We start from the raw sequence: 25,068 nt of genomic DNA, 5'->3' as shown, positions 1-25,068 counted from the left end.
GATAACTTTTTTTGCGCATTTATGGATACGGATATGTTTTTCTTTTTCCTGTGTTTGCACATATTCTTCATTACTACCAGGAGCCTTATGTTAAGATATGTTGTGTATACCGGCCTGTATAGTATGATCATCCTCACATTATACCGTTGTCCTTGTATTTTGTAAACAATCACGTGATTTACTAGCTGTCACCTGTACACTATTTAAACTCCACATTGTATATCAGTCACTGCTTGACAATGCCTGTGTGAGACAGGCGAAACGTCGCTCCTATAGATGTTTGGTTGAAATAAAAGCCATTCATTCTTTTTATATATATATATATATATATAATAAATATTTGTTATGCCTTTTTAACACGAGCCCATGGGTGGCAGATGCATACACAGTTCAATTGGTCAGAAGTTTTCTTAGGAAATGCTTGTCCGAAGCCTTTCGAAATTCACAATGTCAAATGATGGTAAAGGCCTTAAGCTTAATACAGGTTTAGATTTGCTGAGATTTTATATAGCTTCAGTTAGATGCTGCTTTCACCACCTTTTTATATTTATATATTTTTTTTCCCTTCTTTCACTCCCATCCTTCTCACACTAAAGCTCTCCATCCACCAGGACCCCCACTAGCAAGACCAATTCTTCCACGGGAGAGGGGAGCTGTCGATAGAGTTATTGAATACCTAGTTGGTGATGGACCTCAGAACAGGTAATTTAACAGACGTGAAAAATATTTGGTATGCTTCTATTTTTAAAGTAATTTTGTTGTAAAATTCCTGAGGGCCCTAACTTCCTTAATGACCACCCACTTTTGACTTCTTTGCTCCGGTTCTTAGGGATCCCCTGGAATACGAGCAAAATTGAAGGGATCTTATCCAGCCCATTTAACCCTTTTGATCAAAGGAGATATCCCAAATGTGACTGGCTAACTAAATAACCCGGTGACTCAGAGCTGGGAATCCCCTTTAATCTTGTCATGGACTGTCTCCAGGGAAATGCTGTGCATTCACCCCTGGGGACCAAAAAAGGACTGTTTGGTCTGCCTGCTGCTAGGACTCAGTAAGTGTAACGCTAGCAGCAGCCTGTCTCATAGTGACACAATGTTATACGAAGTATGAAATTAAACTATAAAATCGTAATCTTAAATCGTGAGTTAAAAAACTTTATAATGCATTACATAAAAACCCTACACAATGTGTATCCTCGTGTCCTTAATAAATAACCTGATATACAAAATTTTCAGGTTAAGGTGAAACAAACTGTAAGCTAAAAAAAACTTTTCGGTATTAAAGTGTAAAAAGGTACATATATTATACATATTTATTATATTTTTTTTTTTGCTGCCTAAAGTTTTGACTGATCAAATGCAGCGGCAAAGACAGATAAAATGAGTTGGTCATTAAGGAGTTACAGTTGAAATATCGAAGGGTTCTTTAGTATTACTGCTTCCAGAAATAGTGCTGAATTAAACAATCGGGTCTTATTACTTTTGCAGGCACAACCATATCAACAGAGAGGAATTAGCACTAGAAATGTCTTTGTATGTATAAGCCCTATGGGCTCTAGGCGGTTTAGTCATGTATAGTGCCTTTTAATATAGACAATTAAGAGATGTATATAAAGTGTGTTGTGTATATATTTATATAATGAACGAACACTAGAAAGACAGAATTCTTCTTAAAAGATCATATACAGTAACATTCCTCATCTGGTATCTCATATTTATATAAAATGTCCATGTCCATCTGTATATATTGAGTCTCCCTCATGTGCTTGGTAATGGTAGTGTACATTGCACATTTTCAACTCTTAGTACTGTATAGTGTCCGTTTGCTCAGAAACAATACCGATCCTGAAGTTGCTGCACAATATCATGTTCTGTCTGAACACAAAGCTGATTAAATATAGAATATACCAGCTCTGTATGGGAATATATATTAGATTTTGTGGATCATTAATACTTATAATAGCTTTTCTATACCCATTAAATATGTTGGAGATGCGTTAGTCAAGCGGTCATTAATTTGATAATCATTAAAATGGGGGAATGAATGAAATATAATCGTGGTATTAAAACTGAGCAAAGCTTAATTGGTTTTAAAATATGCTTCAGGGAGATGCGAGATTGTAAGACTAATGTCCTAGATGCTAGCAATGAACATGAAAATTTGAACATTTCATTCATTACATAATAATTTTTGTGAATGCAATGTTGTACCTGCTTCTCATTTTGACTACTGCAGTGCAGGCTGGTCTTTGATTAAAACTCTATGCTGCCATATGCTGAGATTTCAAGAAAATTGTGATCTTTAAAGTAGGGATCGACCGATTATCGGTATGGCTGATATTATCGGCCGATAATCACGATTTTGGGCATTATCGGTATCGGCAATTATCTTGCCGATAATGCCCCGCACCGCCCCCACCGCACCGCGACCGCCACCCCCTCGACCCGCCGCACCGCACCTCCGACCCACCGCGTCGCACCCCCCACCGTGATGCTAGGCGGTATACCAGTATGGATTTTTTCCCATTCCGCTATACCGGTCGGGCCCCTCCCCCACCCTCCGAGTGAATAAAAAAATTAAACTTACCCGTAATGGGGGTGGTCCAGGCCATCCTTCCTTCATGTAGTGTCCGGGAGCGTTCCGGGTGGAGGGTGGTCCGGGCTGTCCTTCTTCTCCGGCGGGCCTCTTCTCCACTCCGGGCAGGCTCCGGCCTAGTATGCTGCATAGACGCCGCTACGCCGTGACGTCAGGTGCGTCGCTGCGCACGGGCGTCACTGCGCAGCGACGTCTATGCAGCGTACTAGGCCGGAGCCTGCCCGGAGTGGAGAAGAGGCCCGCCGGAGAAGGACAGCCCGGACCGGACCACCCTCCACCCGGAACGCCCCCGGACACTACAGGAACGATGGATGGATGGCCCGGAGCACCCTGGCAGGTAGGGGAGAGAAGCGGGTGGTGGCGGCGGCGGCCTATGGCCCCGCAAAAGCCACTGCAGATCATTGATTTAAAGCGCCCGCTTTAAATCAATGATCTGCAGCGGTGTCGCAGGGGGTTAAATAGCCGATAACTTATACCGAAATATCGGTATAAGTTATCGGCCCTAACCTGCACCGATTATCGGTATCGGCCCTAAAAAAACGATATCGGTCGATCCCTACTTTAAAGTGTTTTATCACTTTTTTGACATATTTTGACATAAAAAACAGGGTAAAGACCAATCGGCAAAATGAGGCAGAAGTGTTTTGTGTTCCTCTTTCCCTGTCTCGCTGCACAAGGCAGGCTTTATAGGCTTCTCCTGCCTCCTTATGGCTATCGGATCTTTATTCCATGGGGAACCTGTGGTCAATCCTCAAAAAGCTGGTGGACAAGCAAACACCTAAATTGTGATGTAGTTATAAATGGTAGTAAACAAGTCACTTTAGACAGCATTAACTTATGTCACACTTCTGTTAGTTTGATGCCTTAATCTAAATTTTCACTTTGCCATTGTCTTTTAAAAGATACGCCTTGATTTGTCAGCAATGTTTTTCTCACAATGGGATGGCACTAAAGGAAGAGTTTGAGTATGTTGGTAAGTAATCCTTCGTATTCGCTTGTTTTGTTTGTACATGTAGTTCAATGTATATATATGCAGTTTCCACAGTTTCCATAAATAACATATCTCTGGTTATTTGCTATATTTCAGTGCAGTAAATGTCTAGTGCAGATGACAAAAATGTGCTACAGGTGTATAAACTAGAAAACAAGCGCAGGTTTGGGGACCAATCAAAATACCTCCCCCCACCCCCAAGTCCCTGATAAATTTTTCCAGCAGGTTCTGCTCCAAAATTCCACCACTTGAACATGGCCTAAGGAACAATTCTCATACTGCTTATTTATTATTTATTTTTTCAATTTTAGCTTTCAGGTGTGCATACTGTTTTTTCTTAAATCCTGCAAGAAAAACACGCCCACAAGCTCCACGACTTCAGGAATTAAATCTTGAGCGAAAGCTAACATCTGACTCGCAGAGTTCAACTAGTATGTTGCAGGCTGCCACTGAAGAATTGGAAAATCAGACTTCCTCAGGTAGTAATTTTGTTTGCTTAATCCCTTAAAGACCAAGCCCATCTTCACCTTAAGGACCAGAGCATTTTTGCACTTCTGACCACTGTCACTTTAAAGCGTTAATAACCCTGGGATGCTTTTACTTATGAATTTGATTCAGAGAGTTTTTTCGTGACATCTTCTACCTTAACATAGCGGTAAATTGTTGTCGATACTTGCATCATTTCTTGGTGAAAAATAAGTCATTAAAAATGTGAAAACTTTGCATTTTTCTAACTTTGAAACTCTCTGCTTGTAAGGAAAATAGACATTCCAAATAAATTATATATTGATTAACATATATAATATGTCTACTTTAAATTTGCATCATAAAGTTGACATGTTTTTACTTTTTGAAGACATCAGAGGGCTTCAAAGTTCAGCAGCAATTTTCCAATTTTTCACAGAATTTTTCAAAATTGGAATTTTTCAGGAACCAGTTCAGTTTTGAAGTGGATTTTGAGGGGCCTTCTTATCAGAAATACCCCATTATCAAAAACTGCACCCCTCAAAGTATACAAAATGACATTCAGAAAGTTTAACCCTTTTTAGGTGTTTCACAGGAATAACAGCAAAGTGAAGGAGAAAATTCAAAATCTTTTTACACTAACATGTTTTTGTAGTCCTAGTTTTTCAATTTTTACAAGGGGTAATAGGATAAAATCCCCCCCAAACGTGTAACCCAATTTCTCTTGAGTAAAGAAATACCTCATATGTGAACATACAGTGCTCTGTGGGCGCACTAGAGGGCTCAGAAGGGAAGGAGAGACAATGGGATTTTGGAGAGTGAATTTTGCCGAAATGTTTAATTATTTTTATTTTTTTTCACTAAAATGCATTTTTTTCCCCTCAAATTTACAATTTTTACAAGAGGTAATAGAAGAAATGGAGTTACAACTTTTGGGGGGCAGTTTCTCCTGAGTATGGAAATACCCCATGTGTGGATGTCAAGTGCACTGCGGGCACACTAAAATGCTAAGAGAATGCTGAAATGGTTTTTGGGGGGCATGTTTCATTTAGGAAGCCTCTGTGGTGCCATAACCGCAAAAAACAAAAAAAAAACACATGGCATACTATTTACTATTAAAATACACCCCCACAGCATGTACAGTGAGCCACAGGTGTTTGACAAATTTCCGCCAAAGTTGGATGTGAAAATTAAAAATGTGATTATTTTTTTCACTAAAAGGCTGGGGTTACCCCAAATTTTTCATTTTCACGAGGGGTAATGGGGTTAAAAACTTTGGGAGGCTTTTTCTCCTATTCTATTCTTTGGAGTATGGATATACCCCATATGTGGATGTAAAGTGCTCTGCGAGCGCACTACAGGGCTCAGAAGAGAAGGAGCGCCATAGGGCTTTTGCAGAGAGAATTTGTTTGGAATGGAAGTCGGAGGCCATGTGCATTCACAAAGCCCCCATGGTGCCAGAACAGTGGACCCTTCTCCGTCCCGTCCCCCCCAATGTGACCCCATTTCGGAAACTATACCCCTAAGGGAATATAATATGGGGTGCAATGAGCATTTATACCCCACTGGCGTTTGACAGATCTTTGGAACAGTGGGCTGTGCAAATGATAAATTCCATTTTTAATTTTTTTTAAAACATTTTTATTAGTTTTTAACAATTAAATAACACATATGAACATTTCCCTTAACCCCCCCCCCCTCAAACACAATCGAGGAAGGGGGGTCCCACACAGAAGAACATCACACGAAGACAACACCACGGACATTCCAAGCACACACATATCCAGACATACCCTATGAGCTCCCCAATATCCAAATAACTAGCTTAGGTCAGGTAGGCACCCCGAATCGGGGGGGGGGGGGGGGGGGGGGGTCTGTAGAAACATCCAGAAACAACCATGGAACCCAAACCTTGTCAAACTTTTTGGGACATTTCCTACTGACATAAAGAGCGTGATAATGGCACATATTTATTAACTAGAGCTATCCACTGAGCAAAAGGGGGTGGGGATACATCCTTCCAGGCCATCACTATAACCTTGCGTGCACAAAACAAAAGGAACCGCATCAAAATGCGTCTATAATAGCCCTTCTCCAACCCATTAACAACTCATCTCCAAACAGGTGCATGGCAAATGTGACTCCCCTGGAGCTCCAGAATCCAGCTGCCGCCAACCCCCGTAGGTGTTCCAAATGTGGATTACCCCACAGGGGTGCCCTTGGAGAGACAACCGGCTGAGGAAAGCGGCCAGTAACCACCGACCAGACCGCAGCCACTGTCTTAATAGGGGCTAGTAAAGATAGAGAGGGAACATACCTGTACAACGTATTAGTCAACATCTCATAAGAACCCAGGAGAGCCCCTGCCAAAGCCGTACAAGCGTTGGAAAGGTCCAGGTCGATCCACCAGGCTGTGTACAGCTGTGAGGCTAAGAAGTAGTTATGCATATTTGGGGCAGCTAGTCCCCCCCCCCGCTTCTTAGGTGCCTGGAGCAGAGCCAGTCCAAACCTTGGAGGTTAATTCTGCCAGTAGAAGGATCTCAGAGCCCGGTTAAGCTTAACAAAAAAAAAAACCTTGGGAGGGATAATGGGGGATAAGTGAAACTGGTAGAGAAGCGAACCGCGGCTAGGCAAACAAAAAGGGTGACAAGGGGCACCCCTGCCTAGTACCCCTACCCAAGCGGAATGACTCGGAAATCTCCAAATTAGTGCGAACCCGGGCCCTGGGGGATTCATACAGTAAGTGAACCCATTTCTGAAAAACTGGTCCGAAGCGGAGGATTCGTATCAGGCACCAAATATAATGCCACTCGACAGAATCAAAAGCCTTATAGATATCAAGGCTGACCATGTAACCAGGGGAGAGACACCCCTCCGCTGCAGAGATGTTAAGCTGAAGTCTTTTTACATTTGCATCAGTCTCCCTCCCCGGCATGAACCCAGTCTGGTCAGGGTGAACTATAGAGGAAATGACCCCCCGAAGTCTGTTCACAAGGACCTTCGCTAAGATTTTTATATCCACATTGAGGAGGGAAATGGGGCGTTAAGAATCCGGGAAGGTCGGATCCTTCCCTGGCTTAGGCAGCACCATGATCAGAGCCTCCCTCATAGAATCAGGCAGGGCCCCAGACTCAAAGGCCCCGGTATACAAATTTAGTAGGATGGGGATAAATTTCTCCTCATTCAGCCTGTACCAGTCCCCCACCAAGCCTTCAAGTCCCGGTGTCTTCCCAAAGGGCAAGTCTTTAATTACCCTGGAGACCTCTTCAGCTGTGAGTGGGTCCTCCAGTCCAGAGGACTGGAGCGAGGTCAGTGAGGCCAGTATACTCTCAGGGGTTACCCCAGATGAGGAAGAATATAGGGAGCTATAGAAGGAAAGGAATACCTCATTAATGACCGACCGGTCAGAGCTAAGGGACCCGTCCCGAGCCCGTACGCAGGGTATAGAAGCCACAGGGTGGCTTTCCCTAGACAGTTAGGCCAACAGTTTACAATTTTTATCACCAAATTCGAATATAGCTGCCTCCCTCGCTGCCAGTTTCAAGTGAACCCGATCACTCTGGACAATTAAAAGCGACCTCTGAGCCCTAGCCCACTCCCTCTCAGCCTCCGGAGGAGGGTCCCTCACACCGCAGCCTCAAGCACCCCTATTTCTGACTGCAGAGCCCGTTCCCGGGCCCCCAGTAGTGCCCTCCTGCCCGCAACCCCCACCATAATTGCTCCCCTAACCGTGGCTTTGTAAGCGTCCCACTGGACAAGGACATCCGGATGGGAGGCATTATGGGTCCAGTAATCAGTGAGCTGTCTCCAAGGCAGAAGAAATCTCCTCCGCCTGAAGCTACCGAGGATGCATCCTCCACAAAGTGAGGAAGGTCTAAGGCCCAGGGACAAGGTAACAATCAAGGCAGAATGATCTGAGATCCCTCTACTAGTATAGCACACCTCACTCACCGCCAGCAGAAGATCAGCTGAAGCGAAAGCGAGGTCAATTCGGGAGAAGGTTCGATGCACCGAGGAGTAGTACGAGAAAACTGAGTCATCCGGGTACTTCCATGTCCAAAGGTCAGTAAGTCCCAACCCCAGACTCCAAGAAGTTAATCCAGAGGAGCCAGGGTCCACAGCACTGGTGCGATCGAGCCAGGGGTCAGGACAGCGTTTAAGTCTCCTACAGAAGAACAGGGTCAGTGGGGAAGGATGTCAGCTTATCCACAATCGAGGTCAAGAGGGTAACCTGAAAGGGAGGAGGCACATACAAGGAGACCAAAACAAAAGGAGGCCAGCGCACAATGCAGTATCACATACCTACCAAAATGGTCACAGGAAACCTGGGAAATTATCAGGGAAAGTGACTGAGACAAGGACAGAAACCTCTCTAGCCAGATAAGAGTAGGAAGAGTGATAGCCCTTTGCAACCCATGCCCTCTTTAGGGCTAGGACCTTTTGCCCCGTGAGGTGGGTTTCCTGCAAACAGACAATATGTGAGGAGTGCCTCTTAACAAAATCCAGACAAAGCACTCTCTTAAACTTGGAGTTGAGGCCACGGACGTTCCAGCTTAATACATTAAGGGACCCCATCATGAAACCAAGGAGGAATGTGAACAGGGCCTACCCCATTATGCCAATACCCCAGAAGTACAGGAGCACCCATGCACACCACAGACAGACAAGACAAACAGACAACCAGGACAGAACATCACCAAACTGCAAAAACAGATAGGAACAATAAAACATCCCCAAAAAACAAACCCTGTCTCATACTAACTAAACCAACCAGTGCAGACCTGTACCCCAAACAAGAAATTTGTATCAGGCGGGTGCAGGAGCAACTTAAAACCACCAACCACCATCTCCCGCCCCCTAGGAAACAGAAAATTTACTTCCCTAACCCACTAACCCGGGAATCCCTAGGGAACCTGCACCTCGGACCACTAATATTCACAGCCTATCCACTATCTAACTAAGAGAACAGGCAATCCAGCAGGAGAATCAGTCCGGTGGCCAAGCCACTCTAGGAGTGGCCTCTGCCCACTACATAGCCTCCGCAGGTGAGGTGAAGAATCTGGTAGTGTCCATCCACCACCCTCAGCAGAGCCGGGTAAAACATGGCATAATGATACCCCTTGGAGCGGATTTTGGCTCTAACTTCCGTAAATGGAGTGCGTTGTTTCCTCAGTTCCACGGAGAAGTCTGGATAGGAGACTCTATCACCAAAGAGCACCTCGCCCTTGAGTCTCACCGTGCTCAGGATAGCGTCTGTCTTTAAAATGAAGTATCCATGCGAGAAATGGCCTTGGGGAACCCCCAGACACAATAAGGGAGAGAAGGTAACTCCACAGCGAAGGGAGAGAAGGTAACCTCAGGAAGCAGCTCCCTCAGCCAGGATTCCGGGAACGCCACAGGATCATCACCCTCCGCTTTTTTAGGAAGGCCCACCAGTTGAACGTTGTTACGCCTCAGGCGGTTCTCGAAGTCATCCGCTCTATCCACCATACCCCGAAACTGTCTCTGCAGGTCAGAAATTTGCTGAGGGATAGGGCGTAGGGTATCCTCAACCGTAGAGACTCTGTTCTCCACCTCCGTGGTGCGCTCCCTCAACTTTTGAGTCTCATGGTGTAAAATAACGAATTCCTGTCGCAGCTCATCCACTTTAGTGATCATAGAAGTATAACAGGAGGTAATGGTGGACAGAACTTCAGTAAAGCGGAGGTCCATAAGAGACCCGTCACAATGCATCCGCTCAGAAGGATGAAGTGACTGGTCCGAGGGCCCCCCTGCCCCAAACCCGGCCTGGAGAGAGTTTGTTGCCGGACTGCTCTCCAGATCTGGAAAACTGGCTCAGAGACTTAGCTGCGTTAGCCGCCACCTTAGTAGACAGCGTAGTCTGTGCCACAGAGTCCCTCAGGGAGTAGCCACTAGCCTCAGTGACCTCCGTCCGAAGAAGCATAATCGTCCATAGCAGGAAGAAACACTCAGACTCCTGTCTTGTTGCGTTTGGATTTACCCCTGGATCCTCCCATGGCGGGGTGCCAATCCACGAGAGGGTAATGAGCAAAGTGAGGCACCAGCAGGGAGGAGCACACTGCTCCCAGGAAGATGGCAAATAGTCCCACCACAAGTAAGGTAGCAGCTGTATTCAGACTCCCAAGGGTATCAGAGCACCCACAGAACAGTAAGGCTGGGTTCACACCACTTTTTTCAAATACGGTTACCGTATAAGGTTTTCCGCTAAAAAAACGTATGGCAAAAAACGTATACAACCGTATGATTCCAAATTAAAACGTATACATTTTTTCCCCCGTACGGTTCTATCCGTTTGCATCAGTTTTTGCCAACGGTTTTGCTATTTTGTTGGAATTAGTTTTCCAGCAATTTAATAAAGTTACTATTGTTCTATTGAAATTCCAATCTGCGCATGTGTCAACTCCAAAAACGGATTAGAAAAACGGTGTGCAACCGTATTCTGAAATTCTGTGTACGGTTCTCATAGACAACAATGTTAAAAGAACCACATACGGTTCGCATACGGTTTTCCAACCGGAGGCAAAAACGTGGTCGACAGTGTTTTTGCCTACAGTTGAAAAATCGGCAAAACCGTATCCGAGGCAAAACGGATGCAACCGTACACAACATTTGGAATACGGTTTACAATGCATTCTCTATGCATACGATTTCGGATACGGTCGTATACGTTTTTTTGCGGAAAACCGTATACGGTTACCGTATTTGAAAAACATGGTGTGAACCCAGCCTAACAGAGTCCAGCACAGAGGGAGTTAAAGGAGCAGCAGCAAAGCCTTGAGCCAACTCTCAGCCCACCACAGCCCCAGCCAGCCTAGAAGAGGCAGGTAGTTGCACTGGTCTGGGCCAGATAGGAAGCAAGAGAAGGTAGGTGTGCACAGTCCAAACTGCCCCCCCAGCAGCCAGCAAAGCAGCACAGTCCCACAGTCAGCACAGGAGGGTTTAAACGGGCATAGGACGGGCCCAGACACAGATCTCCCCCACTGCTGCAGCTCAGGACAGCAGGAATTGCCCCAGCAACCAGGACCAGCACAGGCCCCGCCCACGAAGGTCAGCAATGGCGGGCCTCGTTACTTTAGATGAAGGGATTTCCCGGGACCCCAGCCAGCTCAGGGTACCTGATAGCATGTCCGCGCCATTGCTCCGCTCCTCCGATGCCCTCCAGAGAGCGCCTGCCTGGAACACAGCTGCCACCTCCAGTCCCGGTCACAGCAGCGCCCACACTCCGCTCCCACAGCCGGAAGGAAGCCCTGATCCTCACCGACGCCGGTAAAAAGGATCCCTGAGGCCTAGCAAGGTCCTCCGGTGAGTCACACAGGGGGGTCAGGGGGATAAAATCTGGGTAATCCAGACGGAGAGCGGGAGCTCGGCGGACACAAGTCTGCTCAGCTCCCCATGCAGGATACGCCCCCCCCCCCCCTAAATTTTTCATTTTTATGGACCACTGTTCAAAAAAGTCTGTCAGACACCTGTGGGATGTAAATGCTCACTGCACCCCTTGTTTCCATTCCTTGAGGGGTGTAGTTTCCAAAATGGGGTCACATGGGGGGGGGGGGGGGTCCACTGTTCTGGCACCATGGGGGCTTTGTAAACGTACATGGCCTTTAATTCCAGACACATTCTCTCTCCAAAAGACCAGTAGCACTCCTTCTATTGAGTATTGTAGTGCGCCACAGAGCACTTAACGTCCACACATGGAAGAAATGGTGTTACAAATTTTGGGGTGTTACAAAATTTACAGAACCGCTGTAAGGATTAGCCACCACTGTGCAAATCACCTCAAATGTACATGCCACTCACTCCTGAGCCATGTGTGCCTGCATAGCATTTTACACCCACATATGGGATATTTCCATACTCAGAAGAAATTGCGTTACAAATTTTTTTTTTTTCCTTTTACCTCTTGTGAAAATAAAAATTTTACAATAACATGCTGGAGTAAACCCCAACTTTTTCATAAGGGGGTGAAAGGAGAAAAAGCTTCCCCCCAAATTTGTTAGGCAATTTCTCCAGAGTACGGAAATACCCCATATGCCCTAAACTGTTCGACAGGGCTCCGAAGTGAGCGAGCGCCATTCACATTTTGAGGCCTAAATTAAGGATTTGCATAGAGACGGACCCAGATGCAAGAATTTCACTTGCCTCCGATACCAAAATTACTGTACGACAGGGTTTCCCAAACAGGATTCCTCCAGCTGCAAAACTCCCAGCATGCCTGGACAGTCAATGGCTGTCCGGCAATACGGGGACTTGTTGTTTTGCAACAGCTGGTGGTTCAGTTTTGGAAACACTGCCATACCAGACGTTTTTTATTTTTATTGGAGAGGGGGGTGTAACTGTGTAGTGGTATGTGTATATGTAGTGTTTTACCCTTTTATTTTGTGTAGGAGTAGTGTGTTTAGGGTACATTCACACGGTGGGGGTTTACAGCGAGTTTCCCGCTGGGAGTTTGAGATGCATCAATCTTGCAGCTCAAACTTGCAGCGAGAAACTCACTGAATAAACCTTCAGCTATTGCAAAACTACATCTCCCGGCATGCCCTTTGGCTGTCTGTGCATGCTGGGAGTTGTAGTTTGCAACAGCTGGAGGCACACTGTGAAACACTGAGTTAAGTAACAAAGTCAGTGTTTTGCAACCAGTGTGCCTTCAGCTGTTAAAGCTACAACCCCCAGCATGCACAGACAAACGAAGGGACTTAGTAGTATGCCTCTAGCTGTTGCATAACTTCAACACTCCCAGCATTCCCTTTGGCTGCTCATGCATGCTGGGGGTTGTAGTTATGCACCAGCTGGAGGCACACTGGTTGCAAAACAGTTTACTTAACTCAGTTGTTTTGCAACCAGTGTGCTTCCAGCTGTTGCAAAACTACAACTCCCAGCATGTACAGTCTATCGGTGCATGCTTGGAGTTGTAGTTTGCATCAGCTGGAGATTGCAAAATACTGGTTGCGAAACAGTTTACCTAACTCGGTGTGCTTTCAGCTGTTGCAAAACTACAACTCTCAGCATGCACTTACAGCCGAAGGGCATGCTGGGACTTGCAGTAGTGTGCCTCGAGCTGTTGCATAACTACAACTCCCAGCATGCCCTTTGGTAGTTTGTGCATGCTGGGGGTTGTAGTTATGCAACAGCTGGAGGCACATTTTTTCTATGAAAAAGTGTGCCTCCAGCTGTTGCATAACTACAATCCCCAGCATGCACAAACTACCAAAGGGCATGCTGGGAGTTGTAGTTGTGCCTTCTGCTGTTGCATAAAAACAACTCCCAGCATGCTTTTATGCATGCTGGGAGTTGTTGCTAGGCAGTAGCAGCTGTTGCTGTGCACGTCCTGCCTGTCATCCTGCCTCCACCGCTGTCTCGGGTTCGGGGAGCCCCCACTACAGGTACACACTCCCGGCACCCGCTCTCACCCTCTGGAGTAGGGGTGGAGCGGGTGCTGTTAGGGACAACCCCACAACAGGCGTCCTGACTCGTCGGCCAGTAACTGCACCAGTGCTACCTCACTCCTGCTGCTTAAGGGGGGATAGGTGCCGTGTCGGACGGCGTCCATCACCCTTTTTTTTTCCGGGTCACCAGGGACCCAATTGTCCCGGGATCTCTGCAAATCGCTGATCTGAATTGATTGGCGATTTGCGGCGATCGCTGACAGGGGTTTGCATGGGGTGTCTTCTGAATGATTACAGAAGGCATCCCAGTCCTTTCCCCGCCAGTTGCACGGCGGGGACCGGAATTCCCATAGGCATACAGGTATGCCCTGGGTCCTTTTAAGGGGTTAAAGTAGTTGTTCCATGAGGACAGCCAGTGTTAATTTGCCATATTAGGGCATATTAAGTCATAGAGGGGGTCTACCATGTGGGACAATCATCTGTGAGCCAGAACAGAGAGCTTCTTTAGAGACTTGAGCTGTCCTTGGCTTGGCTGCCCCGGTTATGTGGCTGCAGAAATCCATGGCTAGCTGTTTCACTGGCAAAATTGGATATTTGCTTGTAGGGTGTTTACAGCAGGACCCATGACGGTCAGCAGATCACTACAACACTTGCAGTTAAACACACATTATTTATCCCTGAATTTGTTTCCCTATCTTTTTTTTTTTTTCCCCCCTCCCTTTCTACAGATCCATCAGATGCAGAAGAATCCCCAGATGCAGAAGAAACCCCAGATGTCATTGGCAAGGAGGAAGAGAAACCCATGGAAGAGTTACCTGCTGACACTATAAAAGAGACTCAAGCTTTGCCTGAAGTTGTGCCACCCACTAGTGTTAATGAGAGTGAAGAGTCTTTCATGGAGACTGAGTGAATGTGTCATGTGCCTGATTTAGCTTATGGCAGCTTAGACCTCACAAGTTTTTTTTTTCTTGTGAAATTACACTTATGACAACTCTAGCTAGATCTGCCTCACACCTACAATAATGTGCCATGTCTATGGGTCATCCGTATAGCACTTGGGGAATGTATACTTGATATTTAACCTTCTTTCACACTAGAATTGCCCTAGATGTCTTTTGGCCTAGTACCAAGCATTGACTAGGCATCCATAGCAGAATATTTTATTGTTGATTTGAGTATTTTAAGGTTGGGTGTTTGAAGGTTTATTTATTTTACATGTAGCTGTAAGAAAAGAGGGTTTAGGTAAATACATTTTGTACCAAGAATATTTATATATTAAACTGCTGATATGTGTGATGTGTCTGGATGGTGAATGGACCACGGTTGGTACCTTTTTTTTTTAAGTGTGTCTGCAAACATCAAACCCATCTCCACAGGTTTTTTATTTTTTATTTTTTTTCATTTCTTAGTGAGGAATACACACAATAGTATTTTTGGCACCTACTTAGGCAAATGTCTTGATGTGATTCTGTAATTCATGTACAGACCCGGCTACATTTGTTTGGTCCATGTTTACATTAAATAACATAGGAAGAGCTTGTATTGTACTTGAATGCTGAGCTATATTTATATATTTACAGTACACCAGTGGTACACATGCTGATAAACGTGCCTTGCGTGTTGTTGTTTTTGTTGAATGTAAATAAAGTTTGATTTAATGTAGTGTGGGTAAGGAATTATTTACAAAATGGGTTTTACTAATGGGCAATAAAAATTAGCTTGACACTTTGTTCTTATGTCCTGTATATAGCAGGTCTCCTAAGCCCCCACCCACTCCCCTCCCCCAAAAAATATATTGCATACAATTTACACTCAGAAGTGGCCTGACTAGCAATATTACGTATAAGAGAAACATCCATATTAATTAAGAAACAATGCTTTATCTTCAGCCACAGAGAGCATGACACACTATCCCAATGTTGACATGGTTCAATAACTCTAAAGCCTACTCACTTTGGAAGACAGCTGTCTGACCCTAATTGCCCATCAATATGCATGTTTTGGTTTTGCACGTATGGAGCAGGGAGAGGAGTGAATGTAACAATTCCACTCGTCCATTTTTTGTTTCTGTATACAATTTATTCGCTCTTTACAAACATTGATGTTTTGTAATTATCTGAGCTCTCAAAATGCCCCATTTTTAAAACAAATGTAACTTTACATTTCAAAATCTAAACACGTTATTGGAGCCAAAACAAATTTGCAAACAGACATAGCTTTTTAATTTAAAATAACACATACATATTAATTTCTGTCTAGTGTTCTCTGCATTACATATTAACTTATTATAAGGTTAACTTAAAGGATAATTCCAGAATTTTATTAAGAAGAAAAAAAACTTAAAAAAAACTGGTGAGTGAAATAATCCATACTTACATAGTCCCTGGTGCCATGCAGCCTCTGTTTGGCTTCTTGCTGTCCCCCGTCATCTTAGAGGGCAGCTCTTGGAAGAGCAGATGCAAGGCAGTCTATGAAATCTATGGTAAAAAAGAGGCCTTTATGAAGGACTTTATAGATTTCCTAACATTGTTTTGGTATATACCGGTCTTTCATCAAGTAACAATGTAGGAGGTGCTTCTAGAATAAAGAAACCTACCTACATACATGCATGCCTGCCTTTTGGGACTTTTTAAAATGTTTTATTTTATTTTTTAGCACAAGGCCTTCAACATAACAAAATGTGAGTGCATGTTTTCCTTAATCATTCTGCACTTACAACCCCATAAGGGTAGGGTCACACGTAACTGATCCACCCCATATTTTAAGCTGCGGATCTGCCGGTGAGCCAACCCATAGTGTGCCTCCAGCTGTGGCAAATCCCTGATTCTCAACGTAAAATACACTGCGGATCAGTGAAGTGTAATCCTACCCTTAAAAGAACACAATGTTAAACATCTGAATTTATTGAAGAAAAACGAATATTTGCATCCTGTGTTTTCTTGTTTTCATTTCTGTATGCTTGTGGTTCTTGTTGGAAGATGAATCTTCAGCTCAGTCTGAGGTCCAGAGCACTCTGAATCAGGTTTTAATTAATATATTTGCTCCATTCAGCTTTCCCCTCAACCGTGACCTGTCTCTGCTGTTGACAAACACCCTAACATGTTGCCACCACCATGCTTCATTCTACTGGGTAGAGGCTTATTTCTGACTATTCTTCCATAAAGCCCATATTTGTGGAGTGCTGCAGTGACTGGTAATTTTTCATTTGCACACAGGATCTTTGAAGCTCAGCCTGGGTGGCTATTTGATTCTTTGTCACCTCTCTTATGGCCCCTCTCTCAATATTTGGCTTGGTTGGATGGCCAGATCTAAGAAGGGTCCTCATTATACCAAACATTTTTTAATTTAAGAATTAAGGAGGCTACTGTGCTTTTGTAAATTGTAGAAATGTTACCATTCTCTAGATCTGTGATTCCACACAATTGTGTCAGCTTTACAGGCAGTTCTTTTCATGGCTTGTTTTTTTGCTCTGATAACCATTGTCAGCTATAAGACCTTTTATATAGACAGGGCAGTTTATTTTCAAATCATGTGCCATCTATCTAAACATAGACAATATGGTGGAGATTCATCAAAACCTGTGCTGAGAAGTTGACATTTTGCCCATAGCAACCAGATTCTTTTATTTTTCTAAAATGAAAAAAAATCGATCTGGTTGGTTGCTATGGGAAACTGGTCAGCTTTTCCTCTGCACAATTTTTTATGAATCTGCCCATATAACCCTATTATACACTGCTCAAAAAATAAATGGAACACTAAGATAACATACTCGATCTGAATGAATTAATTGGATTGAATACTTTTGTCTTTACATAGTTGAATGTGCTAACAAAAATTATCAATGGAAATCAAATTTATCAACCCATGGAGGTCTGGATATCAAAATCAAAGTGGAAAACCACACTACAGGCTGATCCAACTTTGATGTAATGTCCTTTAAAACAAGTCAAAATGAGGCTCTGTAGTGTGTTGCCTCCACATGCCCGTATGACCTCCCTACAACGTCTGGGCATTCTCCTGATGTGGTGGCGGATGGTCTCTTGAGGGATGTCCTCCCAGACCTGGACAAAAGCATCCGGCAACTCCTGGACAGTCTGTGGTGCAACGTGGTGTTGGTGGATGAAGTGAGACATGATGTCCCAGATGTGCTCAATCGGATTCAGGTCTGGGGAACGGGCGGGCCAGTCCATAGCATCAATGCCTTCTTCTTGCAGGAACTGCTGACACACTCCAGCCACATGAGCTCTAGCATTGTCTTGCATTAGGAGGAACCCAGGGCCAACCGCACCAGCATATGGTCTCACAAGGGGTCTGAGGATCTCATCTTGGTACCTAATGGCAGTCAGGCTGTCTCTGGCAAGCACATGGAGGGCTGTGCATCCCCCCCAAAGAAATGCCACCCCAAAATGAATATACTCAAGGGGGAATGTGATTATACAGTAAGGAACACTGAAGTTTAAAAAACCCGTTGGGAGCCCTGAATGATTCATCTGTACCAGCGATTCAGGGCTCCCGGCGGGGAATTTAAAAATGAAAGTAACATACATCGTACATCGCAGGGGAGTGGAGCATGCCACCCGCTCCCCCGGTTTAATAGCTTCTAATAGCATCGGGTCTCAGAAGTGAGAACCAGTGCGATCAATTCCTCAGCCCCGGTACGACAACCCCCATCATGGAACAGAGTCTTTACCATAATGGGGGTAGTAGTACAAACACTAATGTAGCCTCCCCAGCCACCAGCAGACTCCCACAAGTCTGTTCCATGATGAGAGTAGAAGTAGTCCCGGCTGTGGGAGTCTGTAGGCAGAGGTGTTAAAACGGCTGTACATGACGGATGAATATGCCCGTTATTTTGACGGACGTTATTCCCATTTTCCGGCAGCAGGGATTATGAATTATGACAGCTGTATACAGTAGCCTGAAGCTGGCGGGGAGCGCAGTGTTACCGCATGTACCGCCTGCTTGTTAAGTTAATAAATGCGGATTGCAGAGGGTCTTAGAAGACTTACCTGCTGCGATCTTTCCTTCAGCCCCTGGACTACAACTCTCATCATGGATAGTCTTTCCATGTTTAGAGTAGTAGTCCTAACAGTCTCAATAGATTCCCGCAGCTGGGGGATGTGCAAGAGCCGTCCCTCAGCACTGCGGTACAACAACTACTCCCATCATGGAACAGACTCTGCAGTCTTAAATTTTTTGCAAAAAAAGCGCAATTACGCAAAAAACATCTAGAAATTTTTTGCGCTATTGATACATACCAGTCCAACTGGTGTACGGTACATTAAACAGTAGAAAATTTTGCAAAAGCATCCACCCGAAATAAAAAAACAGCACAAATGCCAAAAAGTGTGCAATTGCGCAACATTTGTAGAAGCAAAAAGCGCTGTAAAGGCAATGATACATGTCCCCCATGAACTTTAAAAAAAAAAAAAACATTCTGCTACTTTATTATTTGCACTTTGTATACCTTACCAATACACGACTGCTGAAGCCAGTGATTGGCTGCAGTGATGTCATTGAAGTGCTTCTGCCAGCGACTTGAGTAGTGTTGGCGCTGGACTGAGAGAGACAGGGTGAGTGTGGTTTTATTTTATTTTTACCTAAATCCCTGCCCTCTGAAATACAGCTTTTATGCAGGCCTTTCACAATCAGGGCTCAAGTCCTGCAGGAACTCATGGGAATGGAGTTTCTGCACTTTTTCCACAGCAGGAACACAGTTCAAATTAGCAGGAGTCCTGCAGGACCAGCCCTTTAAGGGGTACTCCGCTCCTAGACATCTTATCCTCTATCCAAAGGATAGAGGATAAGATGTCTGATCGCGGGGGTCCCCTGCGATCTCGGCTGCGGCACCCCAGACATCCGGTGCAGGGAGCGAACTTGCTCCGTGCCGGATGACTGGTGATGCAGGGCAGAGGCTTGTGACGTCACAGTAATGCCCCCTGTCTTCATGCCACCTCCCATAGACTTGCATTGAGGGGCCATGACTGTGATGTCCCGAGCCTCCGGCGCTGCACCCAACGCTCTAAACGAACGAGGGGAGAAGCAGGGAGAACATGGGGGTCCCCAGCGGCGGGACCTCCGGGATCAGACATCTTATCCCCTATCCTTTGGATAGGGTATAAGATGTCTAGTACCCCTTTAAATGGAAATTTTGGGTAAGTTCCCACACTTTTTTTTTTTTTTCCCAGGACTTGACCTCTGCTCACAATTATCAAATATTGACTCCGGTTTATTACTTATTCCTCAAAACCTCTTTTTTCACAGTATTATCCATAGTCCTTGCACCATAAATCACTTCATATCTGAATCCACGCTTAGTTATGTGTAATACCCTATACAAAGCAAGCACTTTTACTTCTTGTGTTACCCCTATTTTCTCATACATTGCAAGTTCTTGTGAGCTCTCATTTCTGTTGTTTAAGCTATTAGTGTGAAGTAGACTAAGGGTACATTCTCACACAGCGTATTTGCTGCGTATTTGCTACTGCGTATTTTATTTTCTCTGTTGAAGTCAATGAGTAGGAAAATACGCAGCACCAAATACGCAGCAAAATACGCCGTGTGGGAACGTACCCTTAGGGTACGTTCCCACACGGTGTATTTTGCTGCGTATTTGGTGCTGCGCATTTTCCTACCCATTGACTTCAACAGAGAAAATAAAATACGCAGCAGCAAATACGCCGTGTGGGAATGTACCCTTAAACTGTTTCTTAATGCTGTTGTCTGATTCCTGTATACATTAGTAAATATAGGTCTTTAACTGAAAGTTGCAATTTTTTAGATTTCTGCTATTTAAAATATATAAAATGCACAGTTTTGTAAATACAGAATATTTGGATTTACCATGTGCCTTATCTCAGTCTTCATTCTAACAGCTGCTGTATGTAAAAATGTTAGTGACACATTGCTCTTAGCAAGTGCAAAATTCTACACCTATCACATTTCATAATCTGTCCTAAGAAAAGATTCTTGTGGGGGGGGGGGGGGATCTTTGTACAAAGTAAGATGTTATCTACAAGGACATTAATGTTAAAATGGCTAACCTGGAAAACATTCTTTTGGTAGTAAAAATGATCCTCAACGGATATATATGAATTTTATTTGTGGGTTTTGATCCATTAGTAACACAGTTTCTTATTACAATTACCGGTGAAGGTATACTGGAACTGCTTAAACGTGTCCACACACCAGATGATCTGGTGACATTTACACACACGCTATATAAGCTCAATATCATTTCAGATTAAGGATGTCTGTGGTAAAACTCCACCTCCAAGCATACCCGGGCAGCCTGCTGCCTGATCTGTGAGCTGTAGAGTAACACCTGGTGGAGAGTCAGTTTTTATAGCATTGCCTTCACGTCAACCAGCAAGATTTCTTCTTATTGAATAACAATACCAGGCAGTATAAACAAGTGTAAGTGTTCTGATTAGGACATGCAGGGCTACATCCATCCACATCCTATGGTAATTTTGCAGCTTTGTCCCAAACCACAGGTCATTCTGCTTCAGCTTATTATCCTATTCACAGAGAGCTGTAGGCTGTGGTCTGCTGGCCCAACCTACAGAACAATTAAGGGAGTTTTAACGGGGTACGTCACTACTTTAAAAATTAACCCCCTTATCTACAGGATAGGAATGATTCTGCAAGTTTGACCTGGGACCCCCTCGGTTTCCAGAATGGGGCCTCACCTCTTGCATGGAGCTGTATCTTGGGATGTTCTCTATGCATTCTCTATTAGAAGTATAGATGAGCGAAGTTACAGTCATTCGATTCGTCACAAACTTCTCAGCTCGGCGGTTGCCGACTTTAGCCTGCGTAAATTAGTTCAACTTTCAGGTGTTCCAGTGGGCTGGAAAAGATGGATACAGTCCTAGGAGAGAGTCTCCTAGGACTGTATCCACCTTTTCCAGCCCACCAGAGCACCTGAAAGCTGAACTAATTTATGCAGGCTAAAGTCAGCAACTGCCGAGCTGAGAAGTTTGTGACAAATTGAATTACTGTAACTTTGCTCATCTCTAATTAGAAGTGACAGAAAAACACATGCATCAAACATTGGAGCATGTACCAATGGCACGGAGAGGCGAAGCCCAGTTCTAGAGATCTTGGGGGTGGGGGGGTTCCCAGGAGTTCAGCCCACCTCGATCAGACACTTAATTTTAAAGCGGTGCCCCTTTCATTTCACCTCTTTATGTAACTACTGGAAGACTCATGCAGCTAAAGAGAATAATTAAAACAAAGTACACATTTTTGCTGCTGTTACTCAAGTATGTATAGCAGGGTACAAATAGTAATTGGTGAACAATATTTCATGTGGCTGTATTCAGAATTTTTTTTTTTTTTTTTTTTTTTTTTTTTACTTAAGTCTTATACTGAAACGTTCTATTAATCTGCTTCTATTTATTCATTTTAAGTACATTATGTTGGAGTTGTTTTTAACTGCATTTAAAGAGTTTATAGCATGCCTCATAGACATAGGCAACTATAGATGGGAGCCATCCCTATGCACTACAATAGAAGTGTTTTCTAAGCTTGCTCTTTGACCTGTACAGAAGTCATTATATAGGGAGGTGGAGGCTGAGCTCTAATGGTGTCTGATCTATACACTGCTGTCAACTTTCACTGTACTCCTGTCTGTCATAATAAAGAGGAGACAGCTGAAAAGTGATCTGTACAGAACAGAAAGTAATGGCTCAGTTTATTGCTCAGTGGTGAGGATGAAAACTCCAAGATTTCCAGATTATTTTAAAACTTAGTTAGTAAAATGGCAAATTTTACTAGAAAACCCTTAAGTAAAAAATTCTTTAAAAATGTTGTATGTAGAAACTTAGTTTAAACAATGTTCTGATGACGCAATGCCTTAAAAATAGAAAGTGACAAACTACTTTTGTCTTCATAAAAACTATTTCTACTGGGACGCAAATAGAGAAACATTTTTTCTGGATCATGTTTGCAGAAAGGTATTTGCTGAATAAGTTCCCTGATGCTACATAACGTTTGCCAGTCAAGAACATACGGCTGCAAAGTGACCTGCATAAACGCTCTGGAGGATCTTTGAAGACCGTAAGGAGCATCAGTTCTGGAGAGCATATTTAAGAGGTATGGTCATGCATGGAGAAACTGCTGTGCTACATCTCTGTAGCTATTTACCATACAATACATGGACACTGAGTTCTTACAACCCCATCCACACAAAGTGGACAAATGAGCATCCCGTTCTTTCCCCCATCTTCATAATCAGTTTTTCATTGTAGTGCATGTAATGTTATACACTTTTGTAAATACAAATAATTTTCAAACTTGTCTCCTTTTCTTGTTACAGCTGTTTTTCTCTGCCTCTTGTTTACTGCTGGTTGTCTAGGCTACAGACCACCTCTCCTTACTTTGAAACAGTGGACAGACTTTTGCTGACATAACATACACTCTCTGCACAGAGCATTATCTTCCGCGATATTTATCTAAATATCATCACTGACACAGGCTCTTCTGCTAGTGTGCAAGCTTTACTGTTAGTGATTCATACAAAGTGCTAGCAGCCAGCACAAACACAGTATATCCTCCAGTTTTTTGGATTTCAATCACAGAACGAACCCTCCCTACTGAAAGCGCGAAGAGGCTCTGCCATGATCTTTAAAGGGTGGATGAGAACATCCCTTTAAGCCCATGTGAACATGGCATCAATTGTGAAGAATGTTTGCACAGAAAACGTGCAGACATTCCGCACTTTTGAATAATCCGGTGGGCACTAGGACCGCTTGGAAATGCGCTGTTTCATAGATGGCAATGCATTTCCAAGTGAAATCTGCAAAAAGAATAGACAAGGCTATTATTTTTGCAGACGCTGGAATGGGGATTTGTTGTGCAAATTCCACCATGTGAACAGTGCAGCAAAATCACTTTGAAATCAATGTGACTGCTGCAGCGGAATTCCGCACGGACATTCCGCCATGTAAACATACCCTAACACTTTCACTGCCACTGCATATCAGTTGCACAATCCACATGTAATAAAGTGAGTGTTGCAGTAAGACCAGCAGTAGAAAAATTCCGAAACTGTGACCTGATCCATAGGGTTTTTATAACAAAACAAAAAAAGGAATTTTTTTTTGTCCATTTTCCCCAGATTTGATGTTCTGCACCTAGTAAAGTTCTTCAGATACTTCTGAAAAATAATACATTCATATCTTACATATTACTCTATAATGTTTCTATTTTTATATAGTTCATGTTTCCCCTGCCTTTCAATTAACAAAATGTGTCCTTACATTACTTAAATTTCAGTTTAAAAACTGATGTGACAATAAATTAATGTATTAAATATCAGTACATCATAAAGTATAATGCTTTCAAAGGCCATATAGATCTTCTTGATTAGAACACTTATGCTTGTGATCCTTCTAGCAGATGCTTATTGTAATGAATGGTATCAATAAATTCTTGCAATGACATCTAACCCGGTCATTCTAAACATCTGACCCATTACTAACCAAAGCATTTGCTTCATTTTCAGAAATCTCTCCTTTTAGAAAAAAATCTATTTTTACATGTACCATGAGTTGTTTAAAGATTGCAGTGAATCAAAGATTGCTCCTTTTAAATGTGATAATGTACGAGTAAAGAACGGATAGTAATCTATCAATGTGACATAGCCAATAAACTCTGCAATTACCTTTGTTGCACCATAGAATGTGAAGTATCTCTCCAGCAATTGTTTTCATGGTTTATTAATTAGGCCAGATATAGAAGGGGTAGTTCATGCTGTATTTGTGATCTTTTATATACAGTGTGTTAAAATGAGCTTTTTGTTCTACTGTATCTCACATAAGTGAGTATACCCCTAACATTTTTGTAAACATTTTATTATATCTTTTCATGTAACAAATCACTTAAAGGAGTAATATAATGAAAATTGTCTTCACCCTATTGTACCCGGGCTGCAAAAAAAACCCAAAACAAATGGATATTCACACTGCAGTCAGCATATTGCCAGCCGCAGTGATGTCCTGCCTCAGATGGTGATAGGTTGAGAGCAGTGTCAGGTAAGGATCCCAGACAGCAGGGAGAAGGCGGGGCCCAGGCTCCTTACATAACACTGTGTTCAGCCTATCCCCGGCTGAGGCGGGACATCGCTGCGACTGGCGATATGATGAACACAGTGTCATGTAAGGAGCCTGGGCCCCGCCTTCTCCCTGCTGTCTGGGATCCTTACCTGGAAGAAGTAAGAAGACCAAACAAGAGGATGGAAGAGCTATAGCGGCGCAACGGGGGAATGGAGGAAGGTGAGATAATGTTTGTTTTTGTTTTTTTGCAGCCTGGGCACAATAGCATGAAGACACTTTTCACTATACTACTTCTTTAAGACACTCTGCTACAATGTAAAGTAGTGAGTGCACAACCTGCATAACAGTGTATAATGTTGTGTCCCCTCAAAATAACTCAACGCATGGCCATTAATACAGCAAATCAGAACAGTAAGTACGGCACTGCTACGAGCTAAACCTCGGAAGGACTTCAACGTGCACAGTATAGGAATCTGCTTGAAATGTTAGCGGTGGTGCTCTGACTTCATAAGAACCATGAAATGCTTGCATATAGAAGAGAAATAAAGTTGG

The 25,068-nt window shown here is 43.7% G+C and overlaps 1 protein-coding gene across 1 annotated transcript in view; it reads left to right on the top strand.

The window, feature by feature from the left end:
• LNPK (lunapark, ER junction formation factor) overlaps positions 1–15,118 on the top strand; it is a 70,371-nt gene extending 55,253 nt beyond the window's left edge. The window contains exons 10-13 of the mRNA XM_056533483.1: positions 597–702; positions 3,499–3,569; positions 3,899–4,066; positions 14,185–15,118. Of these exons, the coding sequence (XP_056389458.1) occupies positions 597–702; positions 3,499–3,569; positions 3,899–4,066; positions 14,185–14,366 (527 nt within the window). The 3' untranslated portion in view covers positions 14,367–15,118. The remainder of the gene's footprint in view (positions 1–596; positions 703–3,498; positions 3,570–3,898; positions 4,067–14,184) is intronic.
• Positions 15,119–25,068: the final 9,950 nt, after the last annotated feature.

This window comes from Hyla sarda, chromosome 8 (assembly GCF_029499605.1).
Source record: "Hyla sarda isolate aHylSar1 chromosome 8, aHylSar1.hap1, whole genome shotgun sequence".
Lineage (NCBI taxonomy): Eukaryota > Metazoa > Chordata > Amphibia > Anura > Hylidae > Hyla > Hyla sarda.
This window is presented reverse-complemented; position numbering and strand designations above follow the sequence as displayed.